This window comes from Quercus robur, chromosome 8 (assembly GCF_932294415.1).
Source record: "Quercus robur chromosome 8, dhQueRobu3.1, whole genome shotgun sequence".
Lineage (NCBI taxonomy): Eukaryota > Viridiplantae > Streptophyta > Magnoliopsida > Fagales > Fagaceae > Quercus > Quercus robur.
The window spans coordinates 30,149,760-30,177,302 of NC_065541.1; the positions used below are offsets into that span (position 1 = coordinate 30,149,760).

Consider the following 27,543-nt stretch of genomic DNA (forward strand, 5'->3'; position numbering starts at 1 on the left):
ACCTTATAATTTTTCTATAGATATTGATGGCTTAACGATGAACGTTTTATTTAAGATTATGATAAGTATGTTGACTGGCTAAAGAAACAAGAAAACAACTAGACAAGTAAGGACCCGTTTGATAGAAGAGTTTGAATAATGTGTTTATATTTTTTTAAAATATGTGTAGGTGAAAAAGTATGTAAAAATGCATGTAATGTTGTTTAAAAACTGAAAACATGTTACTAAGATGTTCTACCAAATGGGGTCTAAATCTCCTTTCGCCTATATGAATGCTTGTTTTCCTCATTTTTGTTTTTTTTTTAAATAATTTTTTTAAAATTTTTATTATTGGAAAATGCTTGTTTTCATAGTTTAGTCATAATTAGTTAAAAGCAGTGAAGATGCTTAGCACTTTCCACATTCTTTAGCTGCAGTGCAGGCATCTCAATTATTAGCCTTAATAGGGCAAGCAATGGCAATTAACTAAAACAAAAGCCAAGATGTGGAAATTAATTACAAGAATTTGTCTTGAGTAAAATTTTAATGTCGAAAGAATCAAATTGTAGTAAAGATTCTAGTATCAAGATTAACTCACAACTTTCTTTAACTGACTCGGTCAAAACTCAAAATACCAGTAGTTTTACTTTAATTTTCCACACTAATTAAATATTTGGGTTTACACTATTGCCCATGAATTCATAAGTACAGTGTTGTTGAATGTAAAATAATCAAAACCCTTTAATTTAGTCCTCGCCTTTATACTGCGGGTTGCATCATAATAAGAAGTCACTCTCTTGTTGAATGATTTTCAAATCAAAATTTCAAAGTTCCATATTTAGTACTTGCGTGGAAACTGCATGAAACTTACAAGAATATTGCAAGGAAATTCCAGTGGCTTTTCTCCCCCGCCCCTACGTGTGCTTTAATTGGTTGCATTGCAGTCAACCAAATTAGTTAGTACGTGTTTCTCGAAAAAAAATTAGTTAGTACGTACGAAATGCTATTATTATTATTATTATTATTATTATTAAATTACTTTATCTTCTCATATTCATATACATAATAGTTGAAAATCCGCATATATATCGTCTGGGCTTGATATCCCTTCACTCCTTCACCAGGAATCTTGCTCTTCTCTTCTCTTTTCAAGTCAATTTCTTTTCATCAGGTACCGCGAAACTCAAAATCCTTACTTGTTACTTGGACTCCACGTTGCGCTTAGGCTCTATCTAGGTAGTACTAAATTGAGAATAATTTTAGGAATATACTTTACCACATATTTTTCCACAACTATCTTATATGAACTCATAGTATGTCATGTAAGAGTTATTATACAATAGGATGTGGCTCTATATTTTTTTCTAAACTAATAGGGCTACACTTTTTCATCTCAAACTATTATCCTAATTACGCACTGAACTATATATTGAAAATAAAACACGACTAACTCCAAAACTAGAAATACTTTACTGTAAATTCTTGCCTTTTTGTTCTACTATTAACTCTCACTAAATTTAGTATTGAAAAACCAATTTATCCCTCAATTGTATGTTTTGGAGAAAGGCAAATTAGTTTTTTAATGCTAAATTCCATTATAATTAACACCAAAATAGTAGTAAGAGGGACATTGAAATATAATTATAACTTTATAAGATCAATCACGCATTTCAATAATTTAAAGAATTAAGTGTAATCGGGTTTATGGTTTATAGTGAAAAAATGTAATTTGTCCAAACTAATTATATATTATGATGGCAATCAAAATCATGTTAGAACTTAGAAGGTGAAGAGATACTAGCTTGCAACCTGCAAGCAATTCTGCCAAACCTAAAAGTATTCTAAATAAAATATATTTAATAGCAATCTTGTACGCATATATAAAGTAAAGGGGACCAATAGTTCTAATAGTTGTCCTCTCTGAACGAAATGGACAAGCTTGGTCCTCTGTGGTGTTTCTTGGTCTTTGTTTACGTATTTACTCAGACTACAAAAATTAATGGTAGTACTAACACAAAAGGAAATGACAGCGTTATGGGCGTTATAGGTGCAATTGTAGATAATAGTTCTCGTATTGGCAAAGAAGAACGTTTAGCAATGAAGATGGCACTGGAAGATTTCTATTACAAGTTCAACCAAAGTTTGGTTCTGGAAGTCAGGAACTCTCAAGGTCAGCCCATTCAGGCAGCTCTTGAAGGTAACAAAATATATCATACTTTTTTCTTTTTACTGAATTATCTAGACCTTATGCTCAGATATGAAACAACCCTCTCCAATTTAATTAGCTTGTTTAACAATATTTCGGTATCCAAGCAACCTGATCATGATAATAATGAATTCAGTATGGATAGTGTTTCCCTCCAATTCTTCAAATTCAGTATGTGGTAACTTAAAAAACCATTCACCTGAATTTTCTTAGTTACATAATTTATTTAATAATTATATGACTTATTTATAATATTTAAAGATTAATATGGTTTAATGCAAGTCAATGGTCTTATCCACTACCACCTAATAATGGTTTGAAGGAAAACTTTATCCATCAACTATCTAGGAGTATAACAAGTGGTCTTATCAAACACTTGTTTCTTGTCTTCCTTTCTTTTTCTTAACTAGCTAACATCTCATGTGATGCGTGACACTATTATAAGTTGATATAAAAATATGTTGTAAAAAATTATTTTATTGTTCATATATAATTAGGTAAGTATTATATTTGAGAATTGAGAATTACTTATATGACATATCATAAAAATAGAGGAAAAGTGAATAATTGTTATTGACTTGAGTAAAAATTTCATATTCCTTATCAATTTTCTCTTGTCAAATTTAAAACTTAAAAAATAATCATATAAATTAGGAAGACCATTATGTCACTCAGTGCCATTGCTTGGAAGACCCCAAATTTAAATAATCCCTTCCAAATTATTGTTAGGTTAAAAAAAATATTAATTCCCTTTTTATGTTAATAATTAGGGCACCATAAAAATTTGATTAATACTTAAAAATGAATGCATGTACTTAACTAAAATCATGAGAAAAAAATTAATATTTTTTTATAAATAAAACACTATTATTCTTTGCTGAAAAAAAATTAAGCATGTTAAAATTATTTTAAAAATTCTTAAAACTTTTGCTAAGGTAGAAGGTTAAATTAGGAGTATTTTATTTCCTTCTCAATAAATGCACTACATGACAAAACCTTACGCTATTGCAGCTTGAAATAAAACATGTGAAATAAAATTATGTGTTGCCATGTTGGGAACCTATAGGATAACATATATTGAACATCTTTTATTTTAAAATTTTATTAGCCAACATGTTAATTTACATACTTGACATTTATACAATTGCAAGTCATTTTTTTTTATGCACAATACCATTATTAAATTTGGGATTTTTTTTGGGTACGAAATATATATATATATATATATATATATTGCTTCAAAAATTTTATTAAATTCAAATATTAAATACATAAAGTTATTTATTATCCAATATAAATAAGTAATTTGTTAAAACCCTTTTCTTAGGGTGGAAGATTAAATAAACAATAAATATTTAATTTAAACATGAAATATGCTAAATAAAAGAATTCTTAAGGATAAATGCTTTCACACATAAGGTTTATGTTTTTATTTATTTACTTATTTTTAATTTGATAATTATAATAAGGGGTGAATGTATTCGTTGAAAACACCATAAGATGTTAGTTAAACAACAATACTCTTAAAAACATCATGAGATTCGTGCTTTTATATATATAGATTATTGATTTGCCTCAACAACTCATAACTAGTCTTCCACTTATTATCATAGCACTAAATTAGAGCAAGATATCTGAATCTTATGCATAAATGAGTTCTCAAAGGCACCATATTATAAGTATCATAGAAATAATTTTTAATGAAAAATTTGAGTAAAGGACTGACCAAAGTAATTAGCTGAAGCAAAAGAAGACCATATCATTTGGATTTATATAATGCTTTATTTAGTACTGATTCCATGGTGATAGTTGAAGATCATTCTCTGGTTCAAAGTTGATTCAAACTCAAAAGGAGATCAACAATAAATGAAGCACACTTTTTTTTTCTTTCTTTTTTTAATGTTTATATAAAAGCACACAATTTACAAGAATTTTAAAATACTGAATCGTCTGTGCAAGTGATAAATTCTCTGCTTTAATCTTTCGATTTCCGTATTTCTCTGGACTTGACTTCTTTTTTTTTTGAAAAATTGAAAAGAACAAGTTACACTTCATATATTCTTGTACGGTAAATCTATGGTAATGAGGCCTAATTGAGAAATTAATTAACAAGTACTTACTACTACGCGTGAGCTACTACCACGAGCTACTAGTAGTAAGTAGATTTTAACCTAAACCAAAAACCAAAAAAAAGGGTAAGAATCAAGTAGTTTTTGTATCCCATTCAATTTCATCAAGGGTAATGATACTCTCATATCCACTATCATGTTTAAGCATAAACATTTCTTTTTTTTTCTTTTTAAAATGTGTACATCAATTCATTAATTATGAATATTGTGTAAAATAGTAGACATAAAAGAGTGTAAGAGAATATTATCCCTTTAATTAATCAAATTTGCAGCTATGGATCTCATAAACACACAACAAGTGCAAGCCATTTTAGGACCTCAAACATGGGAAGAGACATCATTAGTTGCCGAGGTTGGAAGCAAAAGTGACATCCCAATTTTTTCCTTTGCTAATACAATTCCAAAATGGGCAGCAGAGAGGTGGCCCTTCCTGTTGCAAGCATCAACCAACGAATTTAATCAAATGAAAGCTGTAGCTGCTATTGTTGAGTCCTGGGAATGGCAGCGGGTCACTGTTATATACGAAGATAGAGATTCTTCAGCCACCAGTGTCTTACCTCATCTCTCCAATGCCCTACGTGAAGTTGGTGCAGAAATAAGCCAACTTGTAGCTCTTGCACCTTTTGCTTCTTCTTCATTGTCTAAAGAGCTTGCGAGGCTTAAAGAAGGGCAATATAGAGTCTTTGTGGTTCATTTGTCATTAAGTTTGGCAGAAAAACTATTTGAAATGGCAAAAAGAATGAAAATGATAGAAAGGGATTATGTATGGATCACCACTGATCCCATTACAAGCCTTGTCCATGCCATGAATGCCACCACCATCTCCAATATGCAAGGAATTTTAGGAGTCAAGAGCTACTTTCCTGAAACTGGAGGCCACTTTAAAGAATTCCATCGTAGATTTCGCAAAAGGTTTAGGTCAGAACATCCTGAAGAGAATAATCATGATTCATGAGCCAGATATTTTTGCTGCACAAGCTTATGATGCTGCATGGACTGTGGCCCTAGCAATGAGGGAAAGCAACAAAGTGCCTCCTCTTTTGTTAGAAAAAGTTTTTCATAGTGATTTTCATGGCTTAAGTGGAAAGGTTGAATTCATTGACAATAAATTAGTCTCTTTAAATATATTTCAGATTGTCAATGTGATGGGTAAGAGTTATAGAGAACTCGGATTTTGGTCATATGGACATGGTTTTTCGGAGCATATCAATGAAAATGCTGCTTACAACTCTTCCATGAAGGTTCTGGGACAAGTATTTTGGCCAGGGGGACCTTGGTATACTCCAAGAGGATGGACTCTACCAACAAGCACCAACCCACTGAAAATTGGTGTACCTGCTGCAGCCAATTTCAAAGAGTATGTTAAAGTGGAATATGATCAATCTGAAAGCAATATTTCTTATACTGGATTTGCAATTGATGTCTTTAAAGCAACTTTAGAAGAGCTGCCATTCTACTTGCCATACAATTTCCTCCCCTTCAATGGCACATACAATGCTCTAGTTGAGCAAATTCAATTGAAGGTATGAGAATCACTTTTTAAGAATAGTAATAAACTGATTTCAAGTTGCACATAAGATTTTGGCGAGAATAAGTATTTTAATTGATTTTTTTTTTTTTTGTTGGACCTTACTTATTGCCCTACTTTTTATGATTTAGGTTCACAATTGTTAACTTGAATTAAATTTTATGTTGATCTTATAATAAGCTAATTTTTTCAAATTTGATTAAACCAGTTTAATATCATTGCAGCTATCTTGAAAGAAATATATATCTCTATTAGAATAATGATTAAATGATTAGATTCACAATTTCCTAACATTTCAATATTTTGGGAGAATCAGAAATTTATCTTGGAATTAGAGCAGGAGGTTCAGTGAAAAATCACTATGTTAGACCTGTTTATGCTATAGTTTTGACTAATTTTTATGGAAGACTTAACAGTTAACACTGCCTTCTCTTCCTCTTAATCAACATGACATCTCATTTCTTATAAAATTAAGGACCAATTCTATAAAACTATTTTCTTTTTTGCACTGGGCCAGATTTTCGATGCAGTTGTTGGTGATGTAACAATAGTGGCTGGGCGATATCAATACGCAGAATTCACACACCCCTACACCGAGTCAGGAATTGTGATGGTAGTTCCTGTTATATCTAAAACATCAAATAGAGCTTGGTTATTCATGAAGCCTTTCACAATGGCCATGTGGATTCTGACAGGAGTAATAAATTTCTACAATGGCTTCGTTATCTGGTTGTTAGAACGAAATAATTGCCCAGAACTCAAAGGCTCTGTGCTGAATCAAATGGGAATGTTAATTTGGTTGGCCTTCAATACACTCTTATCTACAAACGGTAATCGAAATTTCGTTTATTTAGGTTGGTTCAAATAAGCTTTTGTTTTGAAATAGATCATGCATCTAACTTCACTTTAATTGATTTGGATGGAAAAGGAGCAAGGTTACATAGCAATTTGTCACGGATGACAATGGTGGTATGGTTGTTTGTAGCACTCGTCATTATGCAGACTTACACAGCTAACCTCACCAGCATGCTTACTGTCCAGCACCTTGGACCTACTGTAACAGACATTGAGACACTAAAAAGCAGCAATGCTATAATCGGACATTGTAGTGGATCCTTCCTGTCGAGATATTTGGTGGAAGTGTTACATTTCAACCCTAACAACATCAAGACCTTTTCCTCAACTGAAGCTTATGCTCATGCTCTTAAAAATGGAGAAATGGCAGCTGCCTTTCTTGATGTTCCTCTTGCCAATTTATTCCTTGCAAAATACTGCACGGGCTTTACTAAAGCTGGGCCAACATACAAAGTTGGGGGGTTTGGATTTGTAATTCCTCTAATACTTTCTTTTTGCATTCCTTTTTTGACCAATATGGTTTGATTAATTAGATTTCTATGTTCTGCGCATGCCTCAGGCATTTCCAAGGGGATCTCCATTGCTTTCTAGCATAACTGAAGCACTACTTAAGGTATCTGAGAGTGGTCAGCTACGTGAATTAGAGAACAACATGATTACATCCGCTAAGTGTGAAGACGTAGAACCGGACAAAGAAACTCCTAGTCTTAGCCCCAACAGCTTTTTAGTACTCTTCATATTATCCGGAGGCACATCAACCATCGCTCTTTTAGTCTACATTTTGCGTGTTGATAAATCAATACTTCGTCACAAAATCATGTGGAGGGTAATGAGGACTATAATGGGGCATTGGGGGAGTCAAAAGCGACGATTCTCAAGAAGGGTCAGTGATGTTGCTGAGAATGCAAGTAATTCTCCCAACACATTCGAACTGCGGAATCAAGTATAGAACGCATTACGGCTATTGGCATCTAGAGATGTGGATCCAAAATAAATCTCTTCATGAATGCCAGAAGTACTACATTAAATTTAAAGAGAACAAAATATTAGGGCCATTGTAAAAGACACAGCTTCGCATTTTATGGGAATTATTTTCCTTTTTTTCTTATCCTTCCTGTAAATATACTTTTATGTATTAGCATATCTGACATTAAAACGCACTTCATAATTATTTGAGTCTTAATTTTTAGAAGTCTAAGCAATTACCATGCATGCATGCACATATCTAGCTAATACAAAATCATGGGACCATCCACTTGGAGCCTTAGGCAATTGACTAAGTGTGCATTTGCCAACCGCAGAAATTATATTTCAGCTGCATTTGGCCTTTTTTTGGGTCTCACAGCACTGTTTATGGGACCACCAAACTCAACAAAACGTGCATACCGATGTATTTTTGGGTTTCACAGTACTATTCACACCTTTAAAAATTATTTTGCTACAATGTTTACAGCAATAAGTTTTCAGTTTTTAGCAAATAAGCGGTATCCAAACAGACCCTTACTCTCTATTTTTGTATTTACACAAATCTAATGTGACAACTTATGATTGGATTACACTACATTTTTGTTGAATTCAATCTCTTATGGTTGTGGTTTGTAAAATTTTATTGCTACAAGATTTGTGAAATAATACATCAATGTCATGAGAGGAGATAGATGACCGGATCGAGGGCCAAAATGGTCGAATACCATTTTTGGTTGAAATATTTAGCAATCTACCACTATTTGCAAAATATTTAACAATCTACCATTGTTTTGAAACTTGAGTTCTACATAAAACTTGAGTTTATGAAAATTGAGTTCCAAAAAAAGTGACACAGTGGCAAAAGCTGATCTTGCATTTTATAATTTAAAGTCCACATGGAATTTGAGTTTTAAAAAATTCGAGTTCCCTATAATATGAAACTCAAGCTCTTGAAACTTGAGTTCCTTTAAAAACTGATGTGGCCTTATGTGTGTGGGACATGCTAAAGTGAAGAAGAAAGGCTGAAGGAAAAGAAGAAAAGAAATAGACTAAAGAAAGCACAAGTCAGGTGTGTGCAAGTGTAGTGAAGGATAGGTGAACTGAAGTGTGTAAAAAGCACAAGTCTATAAGTCGTAGTGTGTAGGTGTCTAGAAATAAGGTGTCAGGTGTGTGCAAATGTATTTGGTGAGTGAGTGTATTAAATAAAAAGCTAATGTGTACTGGTGTAATAGTGGTGCTTGTAAAGTGTTGTAAAAGTTCTTTATTTAGTGCAGTTTTATAGTACTCGAGTTTTATAAACTCGAGTAACACATTACAAGAAACTTGAGTTTCACAAACTCAAGTTTCACGTAACCTTTTTTAATTAAAATAATCTAAGTCAGCGAGTGCCATCGTGGCAGTTTTTATGGAACTCAAGTTACATGTGTTAAACTCGAGTTTCATGAACTTGAGTTTTAAAAATGTAGTAGATTACTAAATATTTCGCAAACAGTGGTAGATTGCTAAAAATTTCATCCAAAGATGGTATTTGGCCATTTTGGCCCGGATCAAGGGTCTTTGTCATGCCCCAAACCCGATACCGGATTTGTGACCATGACCGGTATGCTAATATCAAGTTTAAACCTAATATTAATAAGAACCAACTTAATTTTTAGTAAATTTTTCCAAAATCTTCTCTTTTTCTTTTCATTCTTGTTCCTTTACTTCTTGATATAATTTTTCACTTTATAGTCAAAGTATCTACACCGTACTCAAAATATAACATAATCCACCAGTCATTTAATTTCATACTTTTACATAATACATCTCTTAATACTTTAAGGTACACAACTTTCATTTGATCCTAGAATACACAATAACTATAAAGCTAAACATCAAAATGCTAACTTAGGATCTATACATATAAAACTAAAACCAACTCCTTCCAAACTCGACTAAGGCTCCCTCTGCTCCAAAATAAAACCTGCTAACTGAAAGAGTGAAAGAGGTGCGCTACACAGCTCAGTAAAGGTAAGATATATGAGAATTCAATAAGGATACATGTAAATCAGATCATTTCATTCTATGAATATTCGAATAGGAGAACATCTTTTCATGCATAGTATTTAATACTATTCATAATAATAACTTATACGCTCTTCATAAAAAATAATTGCTCTTCTTTTCTTATTAGGTTAACATTACCAAACCTTTCGGATTAAACTTCTTTCATTTCCTACAAAGTCGCCATATATATATTCTCATTACAAAATAATTATTTTAACTTAAATCAAATAATTGGCAACTTTGTATTAAACTAGAAACATCTTGACTAATAAGAAAACTTTTCCTTATAAACTTCTTCTCATAGAATACTATAACTTTCATGATCATAAAACTTAACGTTTCATAAAAACAGATATCTGATAACTTTTAAACATAAACTTGTACTTTTATCAAAAACTTTTTCTTTATAGCACAACAGAACTTCAGAAACTCTTATCTTTAAAGAACAGCTTTTATTTTCATCATAAACTTCTTTTCATGAGAGCTTTTAACTTTTCATAATGCATTTAAATAAAATCATTCTCTCATGATTAATAACATAATATAGTTGTTCATAAATAACTTGTTGGTTAGTCCATATCTGATAAGTCTATACAGAGAAGGCCTCATCACATTTGGATGCCCCTGTGTGTATGATATTGTCCCCTTTGGGAGGCCTGATGGCACATCCCCTCTAGGTTTTGTTCCTCCCCGCCGTCCATACACATTGGGGAGAAAGCCTTATTCAAATTAGAGTTACAAGCAACCCCATTTCCTCTACTTTAAATGGCCAAACAGATAACATTTTTCTATGGAAAGCCAGTAATTAACCCCTACTAGCCAAGTTTAGATCACCAGAGGACATAACCCAAAAATACTTCATACTTTACATCATACTGAAATTTTGCATAACATTTCATAATAATAGCATTTCCATTCTTTTCTTTAAACATCATGTTCGTGGAATCAATAATAGCATCAATATACTTAAATTATATACATAAGTTTTTCGAAAGCTCATGAACATATCTTTGTCAGAATAATGATTACATGCCATATCTTTAATCAAAAACATTTTAATGCATAATATACTTTAAAATAACCTCATGACTTACCAAATGCCTATATAACTTATCCCTTATCTGAAAGCAGAGGAAACGAGAGCCTACAGTCGAAGGAGCTTAAACCTGGATACTGGTAACACCTAAACCAAATATCAAAGCTTATTACTATCCATAATTTCTTATCATAAACTTACACATTCATCTCAAAACCTATCTCTTAGAATCAAGGAAATCCTAATCCCACCTCAAAGAGGTTCCCATAAATACAAAATACATTCATCAAACAACAGGTACAAAATCCTAGAGAAACCAACATTCTTATATTAATCCCATATCTCTAGAAGAGCCAACTTTATTTCAAAAGGTGCTTTGAGGTTAGGGCAATAATGCGTGCATAAATATAAAATCCTTTAAGCATGGTCATGTAACTATATACATTCGTATGGTAACATACAACACGTCGGACAAAACAGCTTCATAAATACAACTGTCTCGTGGTTTAGAACCCCTCCTTTGAGTACTAAACCTCAAAACAAGTTACACAAAAATTAATCTATGATCGAGACATACCAAGAGATAAGCACATTAAATTATAGCTCAAAACCTTCACCCTAACTTTGGAATCAAATCCTCAAAGTTAGGCATGTCCCTTACTGTTCACTGTTTTATTCCAGCAGCGTATGCCTCATTTGTAAAATACAAATGGGCTGTTCACACACATCCAATTGTCATGAAATTTTACAGAACAACTCCCCTATATGTCCAGTATATACCATAAAAATTTCGGAGTCAAAGCATAAACTCATGATTTATTAAAAATCATACAAGACAACATACTCAAATCTGTCCTGACAGAATTTCATGCAACTTATAAATTAAACCATTATTTTTATATTAATCCAAATGCTGTGAGACCAATTCAATAACAACCACAAGTGTCTTATGTTTCATATGAATTATCCCTAGCATCCAAATTCACTATATACAATTTAATACATAATTTAACATGCATGAACACAGAATCTGTCACAGTGACAGCTTCAGTACATATTCTTACAAAATCATCAACAAATAGCAATAGGCCTTAATTTCATTTGGGTATTTTTATACCTATAATTAACATACTAAAATATGTTATTAAACATTAAATAAACCATAGTATCATCAAACCTTCAAATCACTAAAACAGAATCATAATTCAGCCTATAAAATCAGGATAGAGGTTAAAGAAGTAGAAATAAACAAATGAAGTTTTGATTACTTACCTCCAAAAATTTGTAGCTGAAATTTTAGTATTAACCCTTTAATTTCTTCTTTAGAGAGGGATATTTTGTTTTGGTGAGAGATGGAGGGCTGCCATGTAAGAAGGGAAGAAGAAAGAAACAAAGAACAAGGAAAAGAGTAGGGAAAGAGGGGCTGGAATTTCTGTCTGGTGCAGCCAAGACAATGAGTTGAGGGGAAGACTTTTGGGGCAGCAAAAACAGATAAGAGAAGAGGACTTTTGGGTGGAATACGTGTATGGCTAGGGAAAGAAAAAAATCACACTAACTTTCCAACTTTCTTGCATTCACACTCAAACTTTCCTACAAAATAATTTCTTGCATTCACACTCACACCTGTCTACAAAAATAATATCACTTTGCATATACATATATATATATATATATATATCCTTACCTTTATAAAATTATATCCATCACATTAAAAGAGGATATATGTTCTAATTACTTTGAGAGAGCATAAAAGAAGAATTAGGATGGAGTCTTGTCTTTCTTTCAAAGTGTGGACCCATGGATTTGCCAAAAGGGACTTAAGAGAGTTCCTAGCACTTTCCTTAAGAGAAAAGAGACAAAAGTGATGTGAGAATTCAGATTTTGCATGGACCAGTGGGAAATGAGAGCAAGAGAGCTTATGGGATGTCCTAGAGCTTGAGAAAAGTCAAGGAAGAAGTGAGGTGGAACTTGGTGATTGCATGGCCAACCAAGTCTTGGTCTTTGGGTTGTCAACATGCATGAAACTTTGGCATTATGAGTTGAATTCCCATTGGTTGCATGTGGGTGAAATTTCTACTATACTATCTCATGCATCATGCTTAATTAAAATACCAACTATGTATGTAATAACTTAACCCACTTAATATAGTTTTGTACATGCTAAGTATATATTTATAATACAAATAGTCATTTCAATTATTTATAATCTTTATAATTCTTATTCAACGACATTATAAAATAATATGTTTATTAAATACTCTTATATTAATTTTTGTAAGTAAGTGGCTTAAAATATTAATCATACTTAACCACTTAAACACATAGTTTAATTATAAAAATTGGGTCAGGGTGTTACAGTCTTAGCCTTAACAACAACAACTACTATTATGAAGTATGAACAAACATGTTAAAGAGGAGGAAAAGGACATGATTTGGATGGTGGTTAGGTCACGCAACTATGGATGGGTCACTACAGTGGCTATTTTATGGCAACAATTGGGTAGAGAGAGAGATAGCTTTTTTTTCCAAAAGAAATTTGAGCCCTAATTTAGTTTTTCCAAAATAATAATAAAAATTTTCAAAAAATTTTTAATTTAAGAAACCTAAAAAAATTCAAAACTACATTGTTTTGGGATCACAAACATTGACAAAGGCTAACAGAAGGATTAAATTGAGTAAAATTGAAATTTAGAAGATTGAATTAAACAAAAATAAAGTTAAAGAACTAAATTGAATTATAGACAAAGTTAGAAGTTGCAATTTGTAATTTAACCTAGAACATAAAAGGACAAAACATGTGTTTTCATTCAATAGATTTTTTTGCTACAAATGGGTAAGCTCCAATGTTTCCTTGCAACCAAAACACTCACAACACTCAAGTAAGGTAATGTTTTGTGATTGGATTAATCTTCCTTTAAAGGATTTGTTTATGATGAGAGGGAGAAGGTAGAGGGAATAAGAAGGTTTTAGCTCTAGGATTTTAAGTCTCTCTCTAGCTCTTCAATATGGGTGTCCTTGGGGTAAAATTTATGGGAATAAGATGTGTATGCTATATGAAAGCTCAAATAGTCTAAAACACTATACCTTGTTTAGAACCCTAATTTTAAATTACGGTTTAATTACTTTTAATCTACTTAACTAAGTGCAGAATAAGAGTAATCAATGTGCAATTAACTGGGACTACTTCCTAGTGTATAAGCATACATAATCAACAATTGAAAGTAAAGCACAAGGAGTAAGGAAGAGAGATGCAAACACAAGATAGCATCGAAATGTGTTATTGAAGAGAAAACTGAAGAACTCAGCGAAAAACCTCTGTAACTCTCCAAGTCGAAATGATCCACTAGTGAATAATTTGGAGTACAAGGATACCAAAAAGACCCTCCAAGCCTAATCTACCCAAAATACTTGAGCCCTCCAAGCTCTAACTACGAATAGACTTCTTGGAGTCTTGTCTTCACTAGTTATCCGGATCTAATTCTGTTAGTTAGACGAGGGTCCTTCCCCTTCCTAGTAGTCAGTCCGTTCCCCCGAGGAGAAGAAAGCCTTACTCTCATTTAGTTCGAACGTAGCCCGCATGAGTCAAGGGGTTGTATGGGCTACTTCTAGAGAGAATTACGACGAGGGCAATACTGCGTGATTGCATCCGCCAAGCGTTATTGGCTTATTTTGGCAAATCGCCAATGCTTTTCCAAGCTCCAAAACACTCTCTACACTCTAAATAGGTTTGGGTTGTGTTTAGAGTACAAATCTCTTCTCAAGGTATAACAATGGGAGAGAAAAAAAAGAAAAGACTTCAAGGATTTCTCTATTGAGGATGAGTAGCTCTCTCTAACAAGGGTGGGTGTGTTGTAGAAATCTCTCTAGGTTTTCTTTTGAATAGCCTTCTTACAATTTTGTGGGTATAATAAGGATATGTATAATATGGGTGATAGGTATAAGAGTCACACTTAAAAATCCCAGCTGTCAATGCATTTCACGGGTTATCTCGCAAGTTGGCCAAGTCATGAGATGAGTCGCGAAAATCATTGACTCTTTAGCTTCCGGCATGTGCTCCTTATGTGACCTTCATGGGTTGCACCACTCGTAAGCGAAGTCGCGGGATCAACTTCTTCAGCAATCTTTATCAACTTAATACTAAACTCATTACAAATAAATCCCACAATAAATACAGGGAAATGATTGAACAAAAATATAATCAAATTTGACACGAAATTAAAGCGAACATAAAAACATAATTGTAAATCACAACTTTACACTATATATAGTGGGTATAGAAAGGTACAACAACTAATCCAAAATAACATATTTCTCTCCAATACAAAGCCACTTGTGGGACAGGCTGTCTAGCGAGTTTTCTCACAAAAGTCCTATCAACTACCTTTTTTAATCTTCTCCTGTGTAGGCCGCATGCACCACTCGCGAGTTACTTGGTCTGGCGAATCATCTCGCAAGTTAGCACGTCTAGCTACTCTCCATGTGATTTCTAACCCAATCCAACTATAAATAAAGCCCACGAATACATAGAAATTAAGCATGTGATTACAAAGAAATTGGCACGGAATAAAACAGCAAAAAAAAAAAAAATTTAAATAAATAAATACAACTTAACATACCAATTATTATTTATTTATTTTTTTAAAATAAGATCTATCCTTAAACTCTAATTTGCGGTGCGCACACGCAAGTGAAGAGCCCATATATCTGTATTATAATTAGCATAGGTGGCTAGGTTATTTAGTTTAACATAAATCACAAGATGGCTTGCTATGTTTGGTTTGCCCAATTCTCATCACCCATTACTTAATTCTCATCATCCATTACTCACTTTTTGTGGGACCCACATCATTTCTACTTGTTTGGCTTGATCACTCATTCTCAGTTTCCATCAATCTTAACTCAAAAATGTGAGTTAGAGGGTCCGTTTGGATTGAACTTATTGTTATTGAAACTAAAAACTGAAAACACTGTAGCAAAATAATTTTTAAATATGTCAATAGTGTCATGAGACCCATAAACAGTACGTGAACAGTATATGAACAGTGCATGAACAGTGTCTTTTTGTCTCTGCACAATAAAATCATGTGATTTTACTGTTCATGAACAAAAAAAAAAAAAAAAAAATTGAAAACGCAGAACTGAAAATGCCACTTTCAGCCCACTCCATAGGCTCACAGAGTGAGCCAAAATGATAACACATTTTCTGTGTTTTCAAATCACCAAAACTGAGTTACAAGCGTTCTTGTAATTCTGCTGAACTTAGCAGGTCCCACCCACATGTCAAGTCCCATCTGTGGCAGAGCAATAATGCCCAGCCAATGGCTACACCACTGTTCATTCCGGCCTTTATTTCTTTTCCTTCATTTCTCTTAACCTTCACTTGGACTTGTGTTTCTCTTAGCCTCCACTGTTGTTGTTTCCAAAAGGTGAGATTGGTCTTGGAAATCTCCATGATCTGGTGAGTGTGATCACTGATCTTCCTCTTCTTCTTCCACAGCTCTCGGCTTTGCACGCCATTTCCCTTAGTGATAGCTCCTGCGTACCAGATTCTGCTGCGGAGAGAAGAGAGTCTTTACTGCAAGCTTTGGGTGTCCAAGCTCAAGTATAACTAAGTCCATGTGTATCTTTTTGGGTCTCTGACTGCCGTAGTGGGTCGGGTTTTTATTTTATTTTATCAATTGTAGCAAGTTTTTTCCGGCCTTTCTCTGCTATTTCAGACATAAGAGAATTTCTAACCATTTTTTTTTTTTTGTTATAATTTTTACTCTTTGGTTTAGTTCTCTGTGATGTGGCTTTCATGGTGATCTTTGGTGAGAATGCCTCAATGATTTATGCTACGATCAAAAACTAACATATAGTTCATTGATGTGGTTGACAATTTTTTACCCCACGGCCCTGTGGTTTTGGGATATATTGGCTTCAATCATTCATTTGAGTTATCTTTCTTTGATCAAGTGGGGGTAATCATAGCCAAATAGCTAAACACACTAGGGAGAATTTCAACTTCACTTGTTAATATCTACCTCTGGACCAACTGCCTTGGTTCATACGTGTTATTTATTAGTGCCATCATAATAATAGAATTGAGGGAATTGCACATAAGAACAGAACAGAGTTTAAGTTGCGTCTTTCCTTGTGTGAAGAGGAGAGAGAGTCTTCACGCGGGTTACGCTTGTGGCCGTTTTGTCTCTACTGCTAAACATTAAATTTTTGTGGGTCCCAAGAATTTACATAAAATTGAGATTTTCATGCCAAACACAAAAAAGAGAAGAGTTGTGGGAAATTTTGAGATAGAGTAATGAGAATTGGGTAATGAGTTTGAGTGATGAGATTTGAGTTTTGAGTGTTGAGTATTTGAGTGTTGAGATATAAGTGATCTCTAAACCAAATAGGGCATTGCCGAATAAAAGTCTACTCTGACTTAGATTTGACCAAGACAAGCCAGCAGGTGAGCAAAAATGCATATGGCAAATTGAACAATTTAGTACATAAATATTGGTGTGAGAAACTTTAGGGCAACAAAATCTCATAACGTTTTTATAATACCGTTACTTTGAGTTATGGTAGGTCTTGATATAATTTATTTTAGACAAAAATACTATTAGTGTTTAAATGTTGGGGTCACAATAAATTTGTTCTTTTTTATTTTCAATTACAGTCAATTTAGTTCCTACTATTAACTCACTAACAAAAAATGCCTTTGTGGCACATGACATGCACAACTATCACACTTGATGTTGATGTGGCTAATGAAATAATAATAAATATTTTCAAATGTCACATCAACATTTAAATTGAAAAAGAAATTACAAAAAAAAAAAATTACGTTCTCAATTTTAAAGATTTCAAAAAAATATAGGAATATTTTTTTTCTTGCACTTTCTTTGCAATCAAACACAAATCAAATTTACCAATCTCCAACACAAAAATCAATCCATCAACTAAACAAACGTAGATTTGAACTTAGATTAGAACAAACTAAGCAACTAAAATGAAAATATTTGGGCCTAAATTTTTGTTTGTTCAGATCTTATTCACTCATAAAGATAAACATGGCAAAACAGGCGTGTCAGGTCGGGTCAATCGGGTTGCGGGTCAAAATGGGTCATTTTAAGCGGGTTAAAAACAGGTTCGGTTCAATCGGGTTTTAGGTTGGGTTGAACCGTATTTTTCACATGATTTTTTTTTTTTTTAAGAAAACAACATGTATTTGCTATTTAGAAATTCATGCAACAAATTACTTGATGTAAAATGCATTACTTTGAATTCACCACTTATATCAAAAATGAATTACACTTATTAATACTTATTCAATAATTTTAAAATTATACAAATCCTAACATTGCTATTTAAAACAAAATAACACAAAGATAAGTAAAACAAATACGCAAGTTTTATTTCAATACAATATCAACATCCCAAAATATAAAACAAAATTACAAATGACTTATTGGATAATTCATTTGACAAAGAATAAAAACATATAAGAAATTGACAATCTTGAAAATTAATTTTATAATCTATTGTCAATTGTGGTTGGCACTCTATTTCAATTTGAGATATATATTAAAGTTTAATTATTTACTTATTTATACATGATCTTTTTTATGAATATCATATCATTGTTAAGCAACACACACTCTAGGAAATATCATAATTTATTTTGAAAAGCCGTTTATTTTGGACATAAATTGTTAAAAAATAGGTCTAAACATTTATAATTTATGTTTATTTGATACTTTGGCTTCACTATTTTCACACTTGTGAATGTTTCTCACACATGTCTGCAATTTTAAATCTATGTTTTTAACTATACTGTAACCAAATTATCTTAGTATGTACTTTGCTATTTGATATCTAAAAATCTTTACTCATTACAAAATACTCAATCATTCATCTTTCAATTAATTTGCATCTAATTATGTAAATGTCTCAATTGTTTCCTTAAAACTCACAACAAACAATTAAACCAATATTTTCTTAATTTTTTTTATATATTTTTTTTACCAAAAAGAAAAGTTTTAAAAAATTGTTCAGGTTCAGGTCGGGTCAGGTTGACCTGCAAAAAACACCGGTCGGGTCAACCTATTTTTGCTTCGGGTAAAAAAAATCGGATTTGAGTTAGGTATTTTTCGGGTCTGAAAATTTTGACCTGTTTTGCCATGTCTACATACAGATGAAAACATTGTTTGGTGATGCCGACATGGTGATGTTGACACGGCTCTGCTAAAGGACTCAAAGCTTCAAATCCTGATCATTCTTCACAACAACCTAGTGAGGTCCTTCTCGAATTTGCACCAGAGTTAAGCTCTAGCGACCACACAAATACCGCCCTATAGATCAAAACCCCAAAAACCTCATACCAAATCCAGATTGATGACCAAAAGTTTCAACCCAAACAAACACAACCAACATAATCGAACCCCACCATTGAAGTCTATTTATTTTGGTGACGGTGCAGTGCTTCCACGGTTGTCGATTTCAATGGTAATCTGAGTGTGGGTTTAAGTATTTTGATGGATTTGGTAGGTATCTTGCCGATTTAGGTTTCGAGTTTGTTACGGTGATGGACGGTGAAAGGTCGGTATCATTAATTTGGGTTGATTTTTTTTTTTTCCTTTTTCTTTTTGCTTCTATCAATGGTGTTTAAATCTAGATCCAAATCTAGGTTTGTTTTAGATGCTGGGTTGATTTTTGTGTCTAAGATTGGTAAATTTGATTTGTATTTTTGTGTTTGGTTGCCAAGAAAATGAAAGAAAATCTGAAAATGTGCCTACATTTTTTTTTTCAATCTTTAAAAATTGAGAAGGTAATTTTTCCCAAAAAAAAAAAAAAAATCAATTTAAATGCTAACATGGCATTTTTAAATATTTATTCAAAAATTTAATTATTATTTTATTAATCATGTTAGTGTCCAAATTAATTATAAGTTAAAAATAATATAGACTAAATTAAATACTACCAAAATGTAGTGACCAAAAATGGTATTTTTGCCTTTATTTTATTTTATTTTGATCTATGGTTTACGCCTGAGCTTGTTCACTACTTGTGAAAATGTTTATGAAATTTTATCCCACTGTAGAATTCCCGTGAAAGTTTAACTAAGTCTTATATTGTTTTATGCGAATGAGCTCTTTTTAAAGAGAGAAAATGGTTGTATTCCTAGTTCTAGGATGTAGTCAATTTAGTCTTAAGCTCTTAATTATGGGTTCTAATTAATTCAACTGGTAAAGTTTTTTATGGTTAAATAAGAGATTTTGGATTCATTCTCCGTGTACACAAAAAACTAATTAGTGTCTTAGTCTGATAATAAAGAGTTATCATCAATAACGAACCTCATAGATTGAGACTATCTTTATTTAAAAAAAAAAAAAAAATTCTTAGACTCTTAATTAATTAGTTTTAAAGCGGTGAAAATACTTTGAGGTTTCCGCATTCTTTAGCTGTACGCATCTCATTAACTTCAATACGACAAGCTATGGTAATTAACTAAAACAAAAGCCAAGATGTGGAAATTACAAGCATTTGCCTCAAACAAAATTTTAATGTTGAAAGAATCAAATTATAATAAAGATTCTAGTATCGAGATTAATTCTTAACTTTCTGGAACTGACTTGGGCAAATTACCAGTTTTGCTATAAATATACGGGTTTACAATACAGGAGTTGACCAACATTTCCCGTGAATTCAGTGTAGCATATCATGAGAAATTATTGTTTCAAACTCCTCTTTGATTTACACTACTTCACACCATGTACACGTTAAGTCTTTCATTGTTGTTGTTAAATTTCTAATTATTGTCAAATACTTGATTTGAATTCAAAATTTAAACAAAAATTATGGAGTTATTCAATGTTTGGACTAGTGATAATAATACTAAAAGGAATAAGAGAATTGTTTTATAAAAAAAAATTTAATAAAATCATGGTTTTTTTTTTTATACGTGTTTATAGCAAACTAGGAAAATTTTGAATACTCAAATATTTTATAAAGATAATAATTTCTCATATTTTAAATGTTTTTTTATTATACTGCATGAAAGGGGAGTGATACATGATAAGAATTCAAAACACTCTTGAATGATTCCAAATCAAATTTTCAAAACACCATACTTAGTCCTCGCGTGGAAACTGCATGAATATTGAAAGGAAATTCTAGTGGCTTTTCTCCCCGGTCCCTACTACCAATCGTAACACTTCCGTGCTTGGTTGCACTCTTATTTAGCAAAGAACTAAAAAAATGATATTATTATATTACTTTTGCTTCTCATATAATAGTTGAAGATCCCCTGAATTCTTGACCAGAAAAAAAAATAATCTCTTCTTGACCAGGAATAGTCTCTTCTTGTTCTCTTTTCAAATCAATTTCTTTTGGTTAGGTACCGTGAAACTTAAACACCCTCCTATCCTTGCTATCTGCCACAAGTCATTTTATAAAGAATGCATTCTAACTTTTGTATTCCGTGTTGCTCTTCTCTTCTTGCACTCTAAAATAATATGTACTGTAGTGCATATTAGGCTCTATTAATCCAGGGAGTACTAAACTACTACTATATATTATCATTGTGGAACAAAATCATTATGTTGGAACTAAAAACTTGAGAGTTACAGCTTGCAACATGCAAGCAATTCGGCCCATCTTAAACTTTTCTGAATAAAAAATTGAGGAGGCATCCCTTCTCCTGAAGTTTTTGCCGAGTTCCTTAGAGAGAGTTATCTCGCACCCTAAATAGCACTTTTGTATGCATCCATTAAGGGGAGCAATAGCTCAAACAGTTTGCCTCTCTACACGGAATGGGCAAGCTTGGTCCTCTGTGGTCTTTCTTGGTCTTTGTTTTCATATTTACTCAGAAGGCAAGAGTTAATGGAAGTACTAACTCGGCAGGAAATGACAACGTTATGGGCGTTATAGGCGCAATTGTAGATAATAGTTCTCGTATTGGTAAAGAAGAAAGTGTAGCAATGAAGATGGCACTGGAAGATTTCTATGTTAAGTTCAACCAAAGTTTGGTTCTGCACATAAGGGACTCTCAAAGGCAGCCCATTCAGGCAGCTCTTGAAGGTAACTACCCATATACTTTCTCCTTACTGAGTTATCTAAACCTTATTTTCGTATATGAAACTATCGTCTCCAATATAACTAGCTCATTTGACAAAATTTTGGTATCTAAGTAACCTTAATAATAATGAATTCAGCTATGGATAGAATTTTCCAACTCACTTGGTGGCACTTAAAAGACTATTCACAAGTACTTTAGTCACCTAATTTATTTAATAGTATTGTAAACATACTTATTTGAAATATTTATTTAGTAATGTAATTTAACACATTGATGATTTTATGAACTAATACCTAATGTTTGAAGGAAACTTTTATCGAACTAACATTAATAACGGCTTGTTCCTTGTCTTCCTTTTTTATTTGCCTGAATATAACTCATAAGTAACTTATAACTTACAAATACTTGTTTTATTATCATAGTGCTAAATAAAAGCATGATATCAGAATCTTATGCATAAATGAGCTCTCAGGCACCAGATTATAAGCATGATTGAAACAATTTTTAATGCATGTGAGCATTTGTTAATTTGAGGAAAAGTCTCGCTAAAGTTAGTTTAAGCAAAAGAAGACCATATCAAATGGATTTATGTAATGGTTAATTGTGTACTAATTCAGAAGTGATAGAAAACGATTGTGCTCTTTATCACACTCTCAAGGTGAAACCATGATGTCATTGCTTCAGGGGGGAGGGGAGGAGTATCTGGGTGATTAACAATAAATGAAGCACACCATTAAATTTTTTTTTTTTTGGTTGAAACAGAGAAGTGTAGGATTAAAAAAAAAAAAAAAAACAGAGCAGTGTATAAATAAAGTAGAGCACGTCAAGAAATTTAGTTGAATTTTAATTACTCAATCGTTTTTGCAAGTGATAAATTCTCTGCTTTTACTCTTTTTCTTTCATTCTTAATTTCCCTGGACATGACAAATTGATTTGAACAAGTTATACTTCATATATTATTGTACGGTAAACGCATGGTAAGGTTGCCTAATTGAGAAGTTCAATATTCAGTGTTCGTTGGCAAAAATAATTTTTGTCAACTTATTTTATTATTCAGCTTATTTTTGTTACTATTTTTAGTTCTTGCTACACTTTTTGATACTATTCATGAGTCTTACTATATTATTCCAGCTGATTTTTACCTTTATCTATAGTATTTTCATCAAAAAATTTTTAATTTCAACAAAATAAGCGAATCCCAAATGATCCCTCAGTACATTATAAGCAATTTTTTTTTTTTTTTTTTTTTTTTTGGAGAATTCAGTAATTTCATATTACAAAAAAAGACAGCAAGTCTACACACTGTTAAAAACAGAGCCAACTCCTCTGGCAAACTTACTACTACTACGCAAATTCACTATTCAGAATATTATCAGCAAGTATTTACTTACTACTACGCATGTGATCTACCATCATTACTGGTAAGTATATTCTTAATCTTAACCAAAACCAATATATATATATATATATATATATATATATATAGGAATATGTAGTTTTTTTTTTCTAATACCATTTCATTAATCAATTTGCAGCTAAGGATCTCATAAACACGCAACAAGTGCAAGCCATTTTAGGACCGCAAACATGGGAAGAGACATCATTAGTCGCTGACACTGGAAGCGAAACTCGCACCCCAATCCTTTCTTTTGCTGATACGACTCCAAAATGGGCACCAGAGAGGTGGCCTTTCCTGTTGCAAGCATCGCCTAACGAATTTAAGCAAATGAAAGCTGTGGCAGCTATTGTTGAGTCCTGGGAATGGCGGCGGGTCACTGTTATATATGAAGATAGAGATTCTTCATCCTCCAGGGTTTTACCTCATCTTTCCAATGCCCTACGTGAAGTTGGTGCAGAAATAAGCCAACTTGTAGCACTTCCACCTTTTGCTTCCTCTTCATTGTCTAAAGATCTCGTGAGGCTTAAAGAAGGGCAATGCAGAGTCTTTGTGGTTCATTTGTCATTGAGTTTGACCGAGAGGCTATTTGAAATGGCAAAAAGAAAGAAAATGATGGAAAAGGATTATGTATGGATCACCACTGATCCCATTACAAGCCTTGTCCATGCCATGAATGCCTCCACCATCTCCAATATGCAAGGAATTGTAGGAGTCAAAAGCTACTTTCGTGAAAATGGAGGCCGCTTTCAAAATTTCCATCATAGATTTCGCAAAAGGTTTAGCTCAGAACATCCTGAAGAGGATAATAATGAGCCAGATATTTTTGCTTTAACAGCTTATGATGCTGCATGGACAGTGGCAATAGCAATGAGGGAAAGCAAGAAAGTATCACATCTTTTGTTAGAAAAAGTTGTTCATAGTGATTTTCACGGCTTAGGTGGAAAGGTTGAATTCATTGACAATAAATTAGTCCCTGTAAATATATTTCAGATTGTCAACGTGATGGGTAAGAGTTATAGAGAACTTGGATTCTGGTCAGATGGACAAGGTTTTTCGGAGAATCTCACTGAAAATGCTGCTTACAACTCTTCCATGAGGGTTCTGGGACAAGTATTTTGGCCAGGGGGACCTTGGTATACTCCAAGTGGATGGACTCTGCCAATAAGGTCCAACCCACTGAGAATTGGTGTACCTGTTGGATCCCTTTTCAAAGAGTATGTTAGTGTCAAAAATGATCAATCTGAAAGCGATATATCTTTTACTGGATTTGCAATTGATGTCTTCAAAGAAACTTTAGAACAGCTGCCATTCTATTTACCATACAAGTTCTTTCCCTTTAATGGAACATACAATGATTTAGTGGAGCAAATTCATTTGAAGGTATGAGATTCACTTTCATTTAGACTATGACTAAATTAATTTCAATTTGTAGATAAGAGTTTTGTGAGAAGAATATTTTCATTGAATTTGGCCTGGTGGACCTTCCTTATAGCCCTACTTTATATGTTTGAGATTAACTTGAATAAACTTTCATGCTGATCTCGTAATAAACTAATTTTTTCAGATTTAATTAACCAAGGTTCTCCCGTGGCAGCTGTCCTGAGAGACAGTTTATGTTATAGTGCCCAGGAAGACTTTAGACTGCCCTCTCTTTCTCTCAAGATCACTATATTGATATCTCTTTTCTCATAAGACTCTGATTTAATCTGTACACTGATTTCTTTAAACTTGTGTTTGCAACGGACCAGATTTTTGACGCTGTTGTTGGTGATGTAACAATAGTAGCCAGGCGATATCAGCATGCAGAATTCGCACACCCCTACACCGAGTCAGGACTGGTTATGATAGTTCCTGTTATATCTAAAACATCCAATAGAGCTTGGTTATTCATGAAGCCTTTCACAATGGCCATGTGGATTTTGACAGCAGTAATAAATCTCTATAACGGCTTTGTTATATGGTTGTTAGAGCGAAATAATTGCCCTGAACTGAAAGGCTCCGTGCTGAATCAAATGGGAATGTTAATTTGGTTGGCCTTCAACACACTCTTCTCTGCAAATGGTAACAGAATTTTCGTTTCTTTTGGTTGTGTCAAATAATCTTTTGTTTTGAAATAGATTATGCAGCAAAGTCCTAACATCACTTTAATTGATTTGATTGGAAAAGGGGGAAGGTTACATAGCAATTTGTCACGGATGACAATGGTGGTGTGGTTGTTTGTAGCACTCATCATTATGCAGACTTACACAGCAAACCTCACCAGCATGCTTACTGTCCAGAACCTTGGACCTACTGTAACAGATGTTGAGGCACTAAAAAGTAGCAATGCTATAATTGGACATTGTACCGGATCCTTTCTGTCGAAATATTTGGTGGATGTGTTACATTTCAATACTAACAACATCAAGAATTTTACCTCAATTGAAGCTTTTGCTCAAGCTCTCGAAACCCAAGAAATAGCAGCTGCCTTTCTTGAAGTTCCTCTTGCCAATTTATTCCTAGCAAAATACTGCAAGGGCTTCACTATAGCTGGGCCAACATACAAAGTTGGAGGGTTTGGATTTGTAATTCTTCTAATACTTTCTTTTGAATATCTTCTCAAAACAAAAAGGTTAGTTTTGATTAATTACACTTTTATGTTCTCTGAATGCCTCAGGCTTTTCCAAAGGGTTCCCCATTGGTTTCCAGCATAACTGAAGCACTACTTAAGGTATCTGAAAGCGGCCAGCTACGTGAATTAGAGAACATCATGATTGCAGCCGCTAAGTGTGAAGATGTAGAACCAGACAAAGAAACTCCTAGTCTTAGCCCCAACAGTTTTTTAGTACTCTTCATATTATCTGGGGGCACATCAACTGTTGCTCTTTTAGTCTACATTTTTTGTTTGGATAAATCTATGCTTCGTCGCAAAATCATGTGGAGGCTAATGAAGGCTGCAATGAGACACTGGAGGTGCCAAAAGCAACGATTCTCACGAAAGCTCAGCAATGTTGCTGAGAGTGCATGTAATTCTCCTAACACATTTGATCCACAGAATCGAGTATAGAAAGCTTTATGGCTATTGGCATTTATAGAGAAATTGATCCGAAAGAAATCTCTTTATGTAAATCAAATGAAGTACTATGTTAAATTTAGACAGAACAAAATTAAGACTATTGTACAAGTGCTGCTTTGTGTTTGAGGGAAATAGCTGTGTTTGAGGGAAATAATTAATTTCCCATTTTTTCCCTCCTGTAAATTCAAATGGAGGCACTTTCATGGAAATAAGCCTTTGTAAATTCAATATAGAAAATTCCGTAGAAATAACCCAATCACAATAACCAACATCAAAAATAAATTTGTAATAGTCCCTAAGAACACAACAACGAAATTTACGTGTAAAATCCTTTACTGTGCATAGAAGAACAACAGAAACCCTTTAGTGTGCAACTGTGCATAGAAATCGACAGGACCAAGTACAATATCTTCTAATAATTCAAAAATCAACCGGAGTTCCATAGCTTTTCTCTAGTTAAAGCTAGGGACATACAAACATCAAGAAGAAAATCCTGGCACACAAATACTACTATATAATTATTACTGTTGTAAAATAGCGGAAGCTCAAATTACCAAGATTGATTGTGAAAATATTTTAAGCTTGTGAAAGATCTTTAAACTAACAATAAGAATGAAGAAAATTAATCCAAAAGAAAATAGACACAAAACACCAAGATTTACATGATTCGACAATAGCCTACATCCACAAGCGATAATGAACAAGTTTCACTATATCAAATTTGGGATAATACAAATTGGTGTAGAGGCACTCTCACAAACCCAAATCCCAAATACACCCAAATAACTCCCTCTCACAAATACAAAATCAAAGAATCAAATACGAACCAAAGAACCAAAGGTTCACAAATACTAAATACGAATACCAAATACCAATTGCACACAAACCAAAAAGAGAGCCACAAATCAAATCCAAAAGTTGCAACGCACCAAGAGAGAGCAAATCACCAAACCGCAAAACCAAAACCAAGCGATAACAAACTTCTCTCACTATTCTAAATTGCAACCCACAAATATCAAATAACCAAACAAAGAGAAAGCCTTTTTCTCACTCTCTCTCTCTCTCTCTCTCTCTCTCTCTCTCTCTCTCTCTCTCTCTCTCTAATTTTCTGTAGTAGCACTATGCTTATATAGGAGACTTGAGTCGGCTAGTATATCCAAAACCAAGAAGGACTAGTCTTCTTTTCCACACACAAAAGGAGAATCACTCCTATTCCAAATAGAACTCGAAATCAAGTGGTAGACAAGACTTCTAATAAAACTTGATAACTTCAAACAACAAAAAC

General features: G+C 33.1%; 1 protein-coding gene, 1 long non-coding RNA gene and 1 pseudogene across 2 annotated transcripts; 2 read left to right on the forward strand and 1 right to left on the reverse strand.

Moving 5' to 3' along the window:
- Window positions 1-1,909: 1,909 nt before the first annotated feature.
- LOC126695169 (glutamate receptor 2.8-like) lies at window positions 1,910-7,852 on the forward strand (annotated as a pseudogene).
- A 1,570-nt stretch (window positions 7,853-9,422) lies between these two features.
- LOC126695170 (uncharacterized) lies at window positions 9,423-12,405 on the reverse strand. Its single transcript, XR_007645984.1, has 2 exons — window positions 12,018-12,405; window positions 9,423-10,892 (listed from the first exon to the last, which is right to left on the reverse strand). It is a non-coding gene; the product is annotated as an uncharacterized LOC126695170 (long non-coding RNA).
- Window positions 12,406-21,195: 8,790 nt separating this feature from the next.
- On the forward strand, window positions 21,196-26,512 carry LOC126695171 (glutamate receptor 2.5-like). Its single transcript, XM_050391828.1, has 5 exons — window positions 21,196-21,806; window positions 23,340-24,583; window positions 24,952-25,264; window positions 25,370-25,767; window positions 25,860-26,512. The coding sequence occupies exons 1-5, from the start codon at window positions 21,539-21,541 to the stop codon at window positions 26,247-26,249; spliced, it is 2,613 nt and encodes an 870-aa protein (XP_050247785.1). The 5' UTR covers window positions 21,196-21,538; the 3' UTR covers window positions 26,250-26,512.
- Window positions 26,513-27,543: the final 1,031 nt, after the last annotated feature.